Below are 14,911 nucleotides of genomic sequence, written 5' to 3'. Positions count from 1 at the left end.
CTTCTCAGGCCACACACCTGACCCTCCTCTGGTTCTTCTCCACCTGGGCCTGGTGACAGCGTGGATTCGCCTGGGAGCAGGCGGCAAGAGGACGTCTGCTCTCCGGGGTCCCTCGGCAGCATCTGCCAGGGGCCACGCCCAGCAGGAGAGAAGGCGAGGTGGGCCAGGGGAGGCCGAGGAGAGAGAAGACTCCCGGGCCTCTGAAGCTGGCCGGCAACAAACTTGTGTGTGTCAACAGCTTTATTGGACATAAGCTGTTTTCACCTGCTTCTTACTGCCCACAGACCCTCTGTTAGAGTGGCCGTGACAGAGACCACGCGACCTGCAAAGCCCAGAACATCCGCCATCCAGACACAGTTCACAGACCCCTGGTGCAGGAGACAGCAACCAGTACCAATACAGTAATGGCACCAACACCAGCAGAGAGCCCGGAAGACCTGACGGCTGAGTATGGGGGGGGGGGAGCCCTGCGTCCACACCAGAGCCAGCCAGAGGCCCCCCGGCACCCACACGCAGGGGGGCTCATCCTTCACCACTGGACACCGACAATCCCTTCCCTCCTAATCTTGACTGGTCAGGGGAGGGGCGTCTTCCGTCCCTACATTTTTTTTTTTTAATTGGAGTACAGTTGCTTTACAATGTTGTGTTGGTTTCACTGTACAACGAAGTGAATCAGCTACATGTATACATATATCCTCTCCCTCTTAGACCTCCTCCCCCACCCCACCCATCCAGGCCACCACAGAGAACCCAGCTGAGCTCCCTGCGCTCTACAGCAGGGTCCCACGAGCTATATCTGTTTTACACATGGTAGTGTGCTTATGTCTGTCCCAATCTCCCAGTTCCTCCCATCCCGACACACATGCTTTAAAATGTAAAATCTCATTCACTTTTTCACTCTGGCTCTGGGACAGATACATACCGTTTCTGGGACGGCTGCATTAAAGCTGAAAGTTTATCGTCATAAAATTTCTTCATTGCAAATCTGTCGAGGGCTTGGTCAGCACTGGGGAAGCAGAGAGAGAGAGAGAGAGAGAGAAAGAGGGCACACGCTTTAACTCCATGGCCACCACAGGGGGCCGGGTTGGGGGGAGTGACGTAAGACAGGCCCCGAGGCTGTTCTGAGTGGCTGGACCCACTAAGAGCTCCATTTTGCTACACCCCCTCCCCGGGCATATCCACTTTAGCGTCTCTTCTAGGGCCTCATCTCCCCCAGGAAGACGTTCAGGGCCAAGTGGAAGCCAGGCTTGCAAGGTCTGGAGTCCGCCCTGAAACAGCAGCACCCGATCCTAGGATGTGGCACTTTCTGTGCAGCATGCATGGCAGGTGGGAGAGTCACCTGCCTGCCGTGTCCAACCTGTGGGCACAGGCCCGCTGTCCTAACTATCTAAATAACCATCTAGGGCTTCCCTGGTGGCGCAGCGGTTGAGAGTCCGCCTGCCGATGCAGGGGACGCGGGTTCGTGCCCCGGTCCGGGAGGATCCCACATGTTGCGGAGCGGCTGGGCCCGTGAGCCGTGGCCGCTGGGCCTGCGCGTCCGGAGCCTGTGCTCCGCAACGGGAGAGGCCACAACAGTGAGAGGCCCGCGTACCACAAAAAAAATAAATAAATAAAAATAAATAAATAACCATCTAAAATAATAACGTTTGTCTAAATAGGGGCTGGGCTGGCAGGGGTGCACAAAAGCAAGGGTCACTTAAGCACTGAGTATTTAACATGCTGAGCACATAAGTTTTTCAGAGTAAAAAGTATAGTTACATATTCACCTATACATTTTACTTTTTTTATTTTTATTTTTTTTTGATGTGGACCATTTTTTTTAAGTCTTTATTGAATTTGTTACAATGCTGCTTCTGTTTTACGTTTTGGTTCTTTGGCTGTGAGGCATGTGGGATCTCAGCTCCCCGACCAGGGATCAAACCCACACCCCACTGCACTGGATGGCAAAGTCTTAACCACTGGACCGCCAGGGAAGTCCCTCACCTATACATTTAGAAGTATTCCTTTTTCTGAAATTCACTTGTTTTATTAAATGCTGATAATGCATTTTGGTCAAGGTTTATGTTCAGCATTAATATTATTATCAGTATTTATAATATTAGCAACAACTCCATCTTTATGAACCCTTATCTTTCTGGTGCTGGTACCAGAATGTTCTTCCTACTTTACTTTGTGACTTGAAGTGTCTGTTTTGATCTGGACACAGTTTGTGACAAAGGCCTTAAAAACGTCTGCTCCCTATGATGACTTCTGAGAACAGTGTCTAAGGGGGAAATAGCAGAAATGATCAAAGATGTATTGAGGAGAATTTGTTATCACGGCATATGCTTTAGCGTACAAGATCATCAGACAGAAGCAACTGAAATTCTAAAGAAGAACTGCAAACAACCTGGATAGGCAAACCTGGTAAATGCCAAAGTACATAATAGTATTCTATCCATCGAGCGGCGGACTCCTGCAGCCACTAAAATGATGTCAGGGAAGGCATTTAGGAAAGAGTGCTGATTTCGGAAAGCAGGTTACAAAAATCCAGGTGATGTCCCTTCCTTTTAGTGAGGGGCACTTAATACTGTTACTCCTACTAGTAGCAGCAGCACTAACAGCAGCTAATACCAGCACTGGTGCTGTTCCAACTGTCTTAGACGAAACGACACGCTGAATTGTCACAAAACCCTGTGAGGCACAGCCATCATCCCCGCTTCCCAGGTGAGGACCCTGAGGCTTAGAGCCTTTCATGTGAATTGCCTGACACGTGCAGCTGAGACACACTTCGATTATTCAGAAAAAGTGGTGCGTTTAGAGAGAGTATCATTGATAAGCTTTAAGTGAATAAAGCTTAGCCTCCATGCTTTCCAAAGATGCCAGGACTGCCCATGGTGCATGGAACTCTGGTTCCAGACAGAGCTGCGCTGTTGCGAGCAGGTGAAATCTGCTCTCTGACCAAATGTCTTTGGCTTAGCAGAGGGATGTGACGTGACCAGGAATCTCAATTTGTCTGGCACACACACAAGTACTTATTATCTCCAAGAAAGGATCTAATTTTTGCTCTGGGGTTGGGTTTCCTGCCTGGCAGGCAATGGGCTCCCCAATTTGTTTCCAGAGAAAACATTTGGAAAGTCAAATTTCACTCCTTAACGCTAGAAAGGAAAGGGTTTATCGGCTAATATGAATAGGCTTATATTTCCTCAGAATGGAGTAGTTCATGCTTCACAAAGTGGCCATTGAACAGAGAGAGCCAACGCAGATGCAAAACCCATAAAGAATGATATTTCTGAACTGGGTCTCAGTGTGAGTGGAGACGTGTGCTCGGAAAGGGCATCTGGGTCCACCAGCACGGCCAGCGCCAGGAAGGCCGGCACGCGGCCGCTGCCTCACTCACTGGCCACGCAGTGCCTGTCGTCCCCAGTGGACGGGACCGGCCTCCTGCTGGCGACACCCACACGCCCAAGGCAGCACCTCCTGAGAACCGGGCCAGACCAGGCTTCCCGCCCACCGGCCATGAGATCGTGAGCAAGCTGCCTAAGTCCACCAAGCCTCAGTTTCCTCATCTGTGAAGTGGGAGCAATGACTGCTCGCTCCTAGATTACCTGGGAGGATTGAGCAAGAAAAAGGAAACATGCAAAGTACCTCCCAGAGGCCCACTGCATACAAACATGGCAGCCACGCATGCAAACCATGGCGGCCGCGGCCATGGCCGTGTATAGAATTTGCGGCATCCAGAGAGACAGCACTGCTCTTCTTCACTAACGGTAATGTCTGTCCCGCTTGTTCTTGTCAGAGAATGACAGCGCACTCACTTTATCTTTGACGCCTCCATGAAGTCTTCAGTGTGAATCACTGCACACCTACGAAAGTGTCTTTCTCACAAGTGTAAACCCTTAGCTGCAGCTGAGTTTCTAGGCACCAGGGACTCGAGCCTCGGCCTCCAGGTCAGCTCCCAGGCTGACCGCCTCCCGCCCCCCCAACCTCAGAGCGTCCTGACCCCCATGGCAGCGAGGACGCTTCCCTCCTACCTGGCCGAGACATTGGTGAAGTGCATGTAAGACGATATGACCACGCCGATGCGTCCCTTTCCGCCCTGCAGGAGACAAGAGAGGTCATTAGAACAGGAAAGCACTCGTTCATTCACAGGACGCAAAGAGCCTGCCTCGGAGGGGAAGCCAGCGTTACCCTCCTCTGGTCCCTGTTCTGGGGGACGCCAGCACCCAACTCAGCAGAGAACACACACATGGGGTGCTGATGTCAGGAGCAGGTGCTATCCGGGACATCCGAGGACATCCCAGGCCACCCCCGAGGGCACAGCGGCAGCCAGTCAGTTCCTCATTTCCCAGTGAGGCTGGAAAAAACTGTGCTGGGCGGAAGCAATTAGCGTGACTTAATCACCCAGGTGAGAGAGACCCGAACGCCCCACCCACAGGCTGAGAGGGCTCTGAGGGCTGCACGCAGAGTCCGGAGAAGTCCAGGGTAGCAGGACAGCAGACCCCAGGGTGCTGCCAGCATCACTGGCACCACCTACCCAGCCCTGCCCTGTCACACACAGGGTACCCCCGTCCGAGGGCAGCGTCATGGAAAATGCATCACTCAGGCCGTAACCACAGACACGCACAGCCCAGACAAGGCAGCCCGGCAGGACCCCGGACCAACACTGCCAACAGGAGAAGGTGTCTGGAAGCACCGCAGCTCCGTCACAGGTGACCTCGACCAGAACCGTGGACCGCCACCGTCTGACACACACTGCCACGACCCAGAATGGCGGCCAGCAGACCACGGCCCGCCAGCCCCTTCTGCGCCCCACCTGTGTCCCTGGGAGTCAAGAGCCGCCTTAACATTTTTAAACAGCTGAAGAAAAATCAAAAGAATAATATTCCAATGACACAAGAAAATCATACAAAGTTCAAATGTCAGTGCTCATCACTAAAGTTTGATTGGGACCCAGCACACCTGTTTGTTTAGGGGCATCAGGGGCTATTTCCACGTGGCAGTGGCAGGTGGAAGAAGACTGTGGCGCCCCAAAGCCTTGAAAGTCCTAGACGGGTCTTCCGAGAAGAGCCAGCAGCCCCCGATCTAGAATCCCAGGAGCCACAATGGCTGTGTCAGCAACGTGCAGATCGTACGTCTATTTTTTTGTTTTTTGGGTTTGTTTTGTTTTGTTTTGTTTTTTTTGTGGTACGCGGGCCTCTCACTGCTGTGGTATCTCCCGTTGCGGAGCATAGGCTCCGGACGCACAGGCACAGCGGCCACGGCTCACGGGCCCAGCCGCTCCGCAGCACGTGGGATCCTCCCGGACCAGGACACGAACCCGCGTCCCCTGCATCGGCAGGCGGACTCTCAACCACTGCGCCACCAGGGAAGCCCTGTACGTCTATTCTTGAAAGGGAACGACGGAGGGAATTCAGGTCCAAATCGGGTGTGTGACTGTCACCCAGGAGCGTTCTCCTCTCTGTCTCATGAACATCAAGGGCCGTGCCTTACAGGAACTCAAGGCAGACACACGATCAGTCCTTCACTGCTGAGCCCTGGCACCTGCAGCTGTAACTGCGCAGCTGCTAGTGTGTTTCTTGTATAAATTCACCCGCAGGGAACAACAGCCCCGTGGAGTCAGGCACGCGGGCCGGCTTCACTGCCCCCATCTCCAAGGCTGCTCCGCACGTGCGGACAGGAAGTCTTCCAGCACAAACAACCTTCTTTAGGACTTGAGCAGCCTTTGTCTGTTCTTAACAAAAATCAGAATCGCTGACTACACAAGTCCCAGCGAGCATCCTCCACCAACAGCTCAAGACTAAACCGTGTGGATGTGGGTGAAACTCTCCAGAAGAACCGCAGGCAATTTCTACTCAAAACTAGTGTGTGTGTGTGGGGGGGGGGGGGGACTTGGGGACAAACCCCACCCTTTGTATCCAGCAGGGAGACAGGGGTCTCACAGTCTGGCCGTAGTCTGCCCTCCCCAGGCCAAGACGATGTTCGTGCCACTCTTTGCAGGGAGGGCACGCTCCGCGGGGCTGGCAGGTTTGGGGCAAAGTCAGCGATACCCCCCGCAGCAACTATGATGAACTTCCCTTAATGTCAACATCTGTAAGTTCAAATCACAAGAGGGCTTCTCTCTCACGGCATGTTTTCTAGCTCATCTTGGAAAGGGTGCATAGGCCACCAGAATTAGGGCAAGAGATGAGCAAACTGTTCTGCAAAAGTTTCAACATGTTCCAGTTGAATCCCACTCACAAGACTTTTCCCAAGAGGCAAGCGTAGTTTAGAAGAGGGACACGTTTTAGAGAATTCTGTGAGCCAAGTTCATCACTTGTGGCCCGGATAATATTATAATTTGTTTCATTAAAACAGTGAACAGGCTTCCCTGGTGGCGCAGTGGTTGGGAGTCCGCCTGCTGATGCAGGGGACGTGGGTTCGTGCCCCGGTCCGGGAGGATCCCACGTGCCGCGGAGCGGCTGGGCCTGTGAGCCATGGCCGCTGAGCCTGCACGTCCGGAGCCTGTGCTCCGCAACGGGAGAGGCCGCAGCAGTGAGAGGCCCGCGTACAGCAAAAACAAACAAACAAACAAACAAAAAACTGACTTCAATTTTGGCCATTTCACTTTGAGGAATATATTTATAACCTAACAAAATAATCATGGACACAGAAGTATGGGTATAAGGAAAGTCTAGTCATCTTAGCCTTGCTCATAATAGTAAAAAAATTATTTTTGTTATATTACAAAATATTTGTTTTATGAATGTATTATATTAAATATAAATTACATTTCATTACTTTATTTTATATAATAATGTTATCTAAAAACTTGTCATCAGGGGCTTCCCTGGTGGCGCAGCGGTTGAGAGTCCGCCTGCCGATGCGGGGGACACGGGTTCGTGCCCCGGTCCGGGAGGATCCCACGTGCCGCGGAGCGGCTGGGCCCGTGAGCCGTGGCCGCTGGGCCTGCGCGTCCAGAGCCTGTGCTCCGCAACGGGAGTGGCCACGGCAGTGAGAGGCCTGCGTACCGCAAAAAAAAAAAAAAAAAAAAAAAAAAGTGAACAACTGAAATGGAATGCATGGTGAAGGGGGTGCGTCTCAAGATCCAGGGACCAGAATCCTCTAGAGACACAGCTGGCAGCAGGTCAGGGTGCACCGGGAGGGCATTTCTCCCCAGGGTCAGGCACTGCGGCTACTCCGGGTGAGTTAGGACCACCATTTCACAGGCCTGTGAAGGCATCTTAGGCAACAATGGCCCATCAGTATTATCCTCACTGTGTCAAAATCATCAAGCCAAGCCCAGTGAAAAATACAGACTTTTTTTAATTGACAAGAATTTTTTTTTTAAAGTCTCTTTTCTTTAAGTTTTCACCAAAACACAAATGTGGAGAGAAGCTCCTTAATATAACACAATCCTCGAATAAAAGCTCTGGTTAACGGAATTTAGTAAGAGAGCTAACGGGACTCCCTGGCTGTCTGAGGGAGGAGGTAATCAAGGTAGATGTGAGGCTAAGAAATAAAAGCAGAGAACAGCACGCAGTGGCTTTCCCTCCAGGCCAAGTGACCGTCAAATGCCCCAAGTGTGGGAGCTTTGAACACGGTCAGCCACTGTCTACCCTCCTCATTCTACAGGCAGATCTCAGTGCCCTTGCAGGAAACTCACACAGAAAGTCTGATCATTCGAAGGGAAGGTTCTTTTACACTAAGGTCCCTAACGCAAAGGGTTTCTGTGCAGCTTTTTGAGTGTGAAAAGTCTGAAGGAAGAAACACTTGAAGGTGGAAATGTCTATTTTTTCGAGATGTCCTGATGGTCATAAGAATTTGGTGTAAAATATACAGAGCAGGGAGCAGCCCCCTTCTTCTGGGATGGAGACCCAGCCACTGCACTCCCCGCCCCGCCTCTCAAAGCATTCCTCCCACACGCTGCGTGAGCTCAAGGTGTCTGGGAAAACGGATCCGATCTGAGGAACCCAAGGTAGTGCAGGAAGAGGCTATGAACAATCCAAGGCAGGTGAGAAACGGGAGGAGTAAGAGGAGAGGCGGTAGGAGGAGGGAGGGGTGCAGAGCAGGTCAGGGCAGCCAGGACGATGCACTGCTGTGCTCACAACCAGCCCCGGTCACCCTGCAAGGGTAGACATGTCACGTCCCCCTCGGGCTGACCTGCTCGGAAGGGACCCTGTGACTGCTGCAGCCGCATCCTGCCCACAACGTCAAGCCAATCGACTAGCGTAACTCAGGCGGCACAGAGTCCAATGCCGTGCATCTTAATAGCCCCCTTCACTTTTTAAAAAGCGCTTCCCATGAAAAACCAAAACGCATGAAAATGAGAGGATTCACTCCCAGGGGTCCCTAACCTTAGCTTCACCATGTGCAGCTATGCATTCAGGGACCTCCATCCTATACATTCTGAAGCCACACTCTGGGAGGCTGGATGACTCTTTCCACCACCACCACACACCCCCCCGCCCCCTTAGAATAAGTATGAAAACCTAACCACAAACCCCTCAAGAAGCTGGAAGTTGGAGTGAGAAGGTGGCCCCGGGGCTCCCGAGCGGGTGCTCACCCTGCAGTGAATGACGACCACGTTGTGGGCGTCGCTGTTCAGCCAGGCCTCCTGCGCCTTGCAGATGGTACACACCTTATCCAGGGGCGGCGCGTGCAGCTCCGGCCAGCCCACGTCCAGAATCTGCGGGGAGAGAGAGGAGGATTCCTGGCGTCCACCTCCAGAAGCCCTATGAAGCCATCTCGCGACGGTATTTTTAATTTACCAAAATAGTTCATTTTAGAGTGAAGAACAACGCTGCATGCTCGTTTTCTAAAACTTAGTGGGAATTTATGGCTCCTTTACTGGAAAGAAAAATATGAAGGATTATGTTTTCCCCATGAGACATCTATCCCCGGTCTTATCTGCTTCTCTGCAGCTGGAATGACAATTCTAGAAAGGGCTTTCGGGAGCCGCTAATGGTGCGTGGCCCATGGGGAAGAGGCCCAGGCCTGGCAAGATCTGAAACAGGAGTTCTTGGCAGGGGCTGCCAAAATTCCTCCCTTCAGACTAAAATCGCAGTTTGGGAAAATGCTGAGAGCCATTCCTCTCCACACAAAGGGCAGATAACTTCTCAGAGGGAGATGCCTATCACACGTGACACTCCCCAAAGGAGAGGAATGTGCCCAGGAGGGAGGGAGGAAGGCCTTCAAACCTCGGTTACAATTCAGGAACAAAGAAAGTCATCATCACGAGATAAGAAACCTGGCAGGTCTGTGGGCAAAACACAGCAACTCTGAGCCACGTGATGCATTCCCAGCTCTGAACCTGAGGGCCTCGCAGCGCTGTTATTTTTGCTTTCCATTGACTTTTTTAAGAGGGGAGGGGAAGGCCGAGCTCTGTCTTATTATAAAAGCAATAGAAATTGTGTAAAATGACGGAAAAATTCAGAAGACGGCTGGAAGCAGGGAAAGGCCCACACCCCTTCCACCACTCAGAGCAAAAGCCTATTCTGGTGAATCCCTTACACTCTTTTTCTACGTACAGTTAGCATATACATAAATTCTATATTCTGCCCTTGTTGACGAGCATTAAAACAGGCAATTCACCATGTTACTATTTTTTTTATCCTAATGGCTGCAAAATATTCCAACATATGGAATACAGTAGGCATATATATATACCATATATACCATAACTTATGCTTATGCAATCTTAAAAATTTCCCCCTAAAGCTTTGCTGTAAAAAAGAATAATGGATGGAGAGGAAGTGCATGGATGTAGAGGTGGCAGGAGGGAGATCTTTGAGGTGAAAATGTTCTGGATTTGATCGCAGTGGTGGTGACACAAATCTACATATCTGAGATGGCACAGAGCCACACACACACACACACACACACACACACACGGCTGCTGCATGTAAACCCAGTGGAAGCTACATGCAATCTGTGGATGGTACCAATGTCAACTTCCTGGCATTACTATTTTCCTATAAGTTATGCAAGACAGTACCACTGGGTAAGAAAGACTCGGGTCAGGGGTATGTGGGAGCTCCCGGTATTGTTTTTGCATTTTCCTGTGAAGTTATAACTATTTCAAACTAAAAAGTGTTAATTAAAAAAAAATAATAAACCGTGGATATGAACAGTTCCTAATACCCCTCATTAAGTCATATTCCACAAAGACTTGCTACAAACCCTTTTTGCACAAGCAGGATAAGCATCACGGACATTTAACCAAACTCAGAACATAAAGGGCTAAGATCCATACCTTTGGGTTAAGCTTTGTAAGGTCATATCTCTTTTCCGAAAGGTTTAACACCTACAAAGGGGAAATGAGAAGCTATTAGACTAACCATTGTCCTCAGAGATCAAAGAGGACACAATTGCATTCTCACACGCTATTTGCCTTCTAGATATAGAGGATTATAAAAGATTGAAATGTACAGACACGTAACTGTCACAGAATGAAAAGCAAACAAAATAAACAAATAATGACGGCATACAGATCCTACGGAGCTGGACTTGGCCCCAGAGAGCACGGGCTCCCTCAGAGGAAGGAGGTGCGGGAAGGAGGGCACCCGGCCCTCAGGGAGCGCAGGCCCTGGCACACGGAGGCAGCCCAGAGACCCGTGCGCTCAAGGAGAAGCAGAGCTGCCTGTGGAACCTGACCCCACCTCGAGGAAAGGAACAAACGAGGACAACACCGGAGCAAAAGGGGCTCCCCATCCTTGCCTCTCCGGAGATGGACACTGTGGAGAGCTGAGAGGAGGGGTTGCTCCTGGGGTGAGGGCCCGTGCTGCCTCTACCCCAGAACAAGCTGCCTCCTACACCTGCGGACCACGGGCCCCGTCTGAACCTTCTTCAGAGGGCCGACGCCTGTGGCCCGACAAGACAGCTGTGGGCAGGGGGGTGTTCTGCCCCCACAAGCACCTGTCAGGGCACACGATTCAGACGTACACGGGGGGCGGGGGGTGGGGAGATGCACTCACCCCGGGTTCTGAACTCAGGAGCCACGGAAGACACACAGGTGCGTCTTTCTTCAGATTGTTCAAAAAGGTCCCTGTCCCCAAACACGGAGGGCACCCACAGCCTCGCCACTTTGCAAGGGGGACTCTGGCCGGCGTGGAGGCGAGAACGGCCCCAGCTCCCAGGGCTCAGGCCCCAGGCCCTCGCGGGCTCTCAGTGTACGGCGAGCGGGGCAGGAAGGAGGAGGCGTGGAGGGGACCCCCCTGTCCTGGGCCAGGTGTCGGGACGAGGAGACCGTTCCTGCGGGGCAGGCGGCTGTGGGAGCGAGGACGGGCTGGGGTGACGTCAGGGGCCGGAAGCCGCCTTCCCTGCGGGTCACCAGGCCATGCTGAGGACGGGCGGGGCGTCAGCGGGAAAGGCCGCTGGGCCGCGCAGGGGCTGCTGGGAGCCACCGGGAGGTCACCTCCCCCTGCTCTGCTTCCAGGGCCACCCGCCCAGCCCTTTTACTCATCTGAGGACACGGATAGGGATGACCGGGTAAAGATGACCCGCCGCCTGGAGACAAAGAGGCCTCGCGGGTCTGGAGAGGAGCGAGAAGCTGTCATTTAACTCAAAGAGTGGACGACAGAGCCGCAGGGCCTCCCTGCAGACCCGGCACCGGCACGGAGGGAACGCGAACCAGCAAGGGGAAAAAGGAGGCCGTCCAGGACGACTCTGGTCTTCGGCCTTTCTCCTCAACTGGGGGCTCCATCCGACCACCTCACGTGTGTTTGAAATGGGGCGGGGGCAGACGCCGGCCTCTGCATGCCCACCCTCCGTCCCCTGACGCACTTCAGCAGGAGGGAAGGAACGGGGCTTCTGAGACGGACGCAACCCCAGCAGCCGGGGCAGAAGCCGGCGGCCCTCGGGGCGCATGCGCGGAGCCCAGACGCCCCAGATCACCGCGGGCCGTGCGCAGCGGCCAGTGCGGCCTCCGTGCGGTGAGTCCCCCTCCCCGGCACCTCTCCCCATCCACCAGGAGGACCCCAAGGGCGCCGAGCTGCGGAGGGACCGGCCTGCCTTCCGGCCCGCAAGCTCCGCAGTCCCCGCACGCGGGCGCCTTCGTCGAGTTTCAGCAAACTCAGTGTCCGCCACCCTCGGCGTCCCCTCACCGCCCCCACGCGCAGAGTCCCCGCTCACCAGGTAATTGTCCCCATGCTTGGACCGCAGCATGCGCGTCACCTCCTGCAGGTTGTGCAGGTACGACTCCTCGGAGCAGCCCGCGGGGAAGGACACGGCAATGATGCGCTCGGTGATGTAGGTGAGGTCCAGCTCGCGGCCGTCCTCCATGGCGGGGCTCAGCCCTGCAGGCCTGGGGGACACGCGGGAGGCTGTCAGGAGAGGGGCCAAGTGCCAGGACAGCGGAAGTCGAGGCACAGTCGCTCACTGTTCACACCTGGACCTGATGACAGGCATCTGGGAATCTACTGTGCCCCATCCCAGGAGGGCACAAATCTCAACTTCCTTAATGGTCATCGCTGGGCACTACAAGCGACGAGCAGGGAATACACAGAGGAAGAGAGGCTCGTGGCACAGCAGCAGGCCTGATGGAAAGCCTGCAGAGGGAGGGCCTCAGTGGGCGGGCGTCGGTTCGGAGAGCCTGGACCCTGGAGGGAGGAGCCTTCCTTGCTCTGGGTATCAGGTCAGGAGTAGGCAGCAGGGGAGAAGCCCATTAGACGGGGGTGGCAGAGCAGAGGCCAAGACTGGGAGACACCTGCAAGTGACTTGTCACGTCTGCACGTAGCATCCTGGGGCAGGTGGGGAGGGCCCGTGGGCCCAGGCAGGAGGCTGGCCTGCCCTGCAGCGGGGACAAGCTGGGAGGGAGTCTCAGCAGCTGGGAGGCAAGCGCTAGCGTCTCTGGGAAGGGCTGCGCGCGGGCTCTGCTGAGACCGCACGTGGGTTAAACCCAGGGCATGCGGACGAGGGCAGGCACCAGGTATGGGAGGATGGAGCCCGGAGGAGGGTAAAAATGCCAAGCAATGAAGCCAGCAGAGGGGAGGGCTGCTGGTGTGGGGAGAGCCCGGAGCCCGGGGAGCCCAGGATAATGCTTCCTGCATGCAGCATCCAGGCTCTGCTTCCCTCATCACTAGGACGGTGCTCTGGGGACCACGGGCCCCAGAGCCCCTCCCGGGAGAGGGCCCTAGGACTGCGGGTGGTGTCAGGGACGGAAGGTAAAACATCCAGTGGAGAGGTGCCAGGGTCGACCCCAAGACAGTGACAGCCCACAGTGAAACTACAGAAGGGTGCGGGATAGTCACGGGAGAGCGGTTTTAGTCCGTCAGATTGCCCGCCACCAGCTTTAGGGGTTTGTAGTTGCTGTTTGTTTACTACTCTTGTTACATGTGTTTCTCACCTAATTGTGAAAAAATTTTAAAAATACCTCAAATGGTTTTTAACAAACTTCCAGGCACCCGATCATCCAACTTCAAAACTGGCACAGGGCCAACCGTTTTCCATCCATACTCCCTGCTACCTCCCCACCACTGTGATTGCACTGAAGAAATCCCAGATATTATATGTCATTTCAATTATAAATATTTTTGCATTTATTTCTAAAAGACAAAGGTATTTTTAGAAATATCTACAATGCCATTATCACGCCTAAAAGAAACAATATCTTCAAATACCCAGTATCATAAATGTATTTTTTAATTGGTTTATTCGAATTCAAACAATCACCAAGATTTTTTTTTCCTCTACCTTATGCATCAGACATGAATCTAAAAGAGTTTTGTTTACTTTAAAAAAAATCAAATCACATATTTTTTTTTTTTTTTTTTTTTTGCGGTATGCGGGCCTCTCACTGTCGTGGCCTCTGCCGTTGCGGAGCACAGGCTCCGGACGCGCAGGCCCAGCGGCCATGGCTCACGGGCTTAGTTGCTCCGCGGCATGTGGGATCTTCCCGGACTAGGGCACGAACCCGTGTCCCCTGCATCGGCAGGCGGACTCTCAACCACTGCGCCACCAGGGAAGCCCTAAATCACATATTTTTGACACTGGTATAAAAAAATAAAGAGCTCAATTCCATGTGATGATAGAGTCAATTCTGGAACTCCCCCCAATGTTACGTTTCACAATCAAATCATGGCTACACAATTACTTATTGAATGTTTCCACAACCAGCGTTTCTAATGCTGGGAGATTACATCCAGAAAGAGACAGAAACATGATACGTGTCACCTTTGGGCATGAAAACGACATTAAGATTACTACAGAATATAATAACACCATGCCCAGGCTTCCTCTGTGAGATCTGACCCAAGGCCGGAGACACACGAAGGAGCTTCGGTTATGGACACTCACCTGGATGGTTTTTCACAGCACAGAGAAGCAGGTGGTGAGGATGCCCCCGGAGTCTGCAAATGACAAAACAAGGGTCATTCTCAAGTCCCCTGTCCTGCCAGCCTGCACACTGCAAACCTCACCGAGAGGGAAGGATAGGAGCCCGATCCTCTGTTTAATCATAAATGGTAAGTCAGACCCTGGAACTACCAACTCATCTTATCACCCGGGAGGGTCGACAGCTTATCAGGTCATCTCAGCCCTAAGACTCCAGATCCCAAGTGACACAATTCCATTAACCATCAGCAGGATGGCTTCCCGCGTGGGACAGCGCAACAATCCCCCGTCAGGGCAAGGTAAGCGGTCGCAGCACATGTAAACGCTTGTCCTGCGTGCCCTGGTATACAGGAGACGCTGAGTCAACATCGGCCATTATTACCATCATTATTGTTAGTATTTACATTTACTTGAAAGAACCAGTTAATGACTTTGAGAGAATTCTCAATTTTTTCCACTCTTTTTTTAAAAAAGCTTATCCAACAGGAAAAAAATAAAAAAACTCAGGTTATAATTACTTTACAGTTTACATAACCCTTCCCTGTGTGTGTGTGTGTGTGTGTGTGTGTGTGTGTTGTAAGGGTTATGTTATACTCTAAGGCTATATATACACTCTTTCAGG

General features: G+C 52.7%; 1 protein-coding gene across 12 annotated transcripts in view; it reads right to left on the bottom strand.

The window, feature by feature from the left end:
* TNS3 (tensin 3) overlaps positions 1 to 14,911 on the bottom strand; it is a 225,516-nt gene that overhangs the window by 113,200 nt on the left and 97,405 nt on the right. For 10 of the 12 annotated variants that reach the window (XM_067042998.1, XM_067042995.1, XM_059073549.2 and 7 more), the window contains 6 exons: positions 14,254 to 14,306; positions 12,091 to 12,262; positions 10,214 to 10,264; positions 8,525 to 8,647; positions 4,014 to 4,078; positions 923 to 1,006 (listed from right to left, as the gene is read on the bottom strand). In XM_067042998.1, coding sequence (XP_066899099.1) covers positions 923 to 1,006; positions 4,014 to 4,078; positions 8,525 to 8,647; positions 10,214 to 10,264; positions 12,091 to 12,240 — 473 coding nt within the window. In that variant the 5' untranslated portion in view covers positions 12,241 to 12,262; positions 14,254 to 14,306. The remainder of the gene's footprint in view (positions 1 to 922; positions 1,007 to 4,013; positions 4,079 to 8,524; positions 8,648 to 10,213; positions 10,265 to 12,090; positions 12,263 to 14,253; positions 14,307 to 14,911) is intronic. The other 2 variants (XM_067043000.1, XM_067043001.1) reach the window with 1 other exon arrangement.

This window comes from Kogia breviceps, chromosome 9, assembly GCF_026419965.1.
Source record: "Kogia breviceps isolate mKogBre1 chromosome 9, mKogBre1 haplotype 1, whole genome shotgun sequence".
NCBI lineage: Eukaryota > Metazoa > Chordata > Mammalia > Artiodactyla > Physeteridae > Kogia > Kogia breviceps.
The sequence above is the reverse complement of the archived record's forward strand: the minus strand, read 5'-3'. Positions and strand labels throughout refer to the sequence as shown.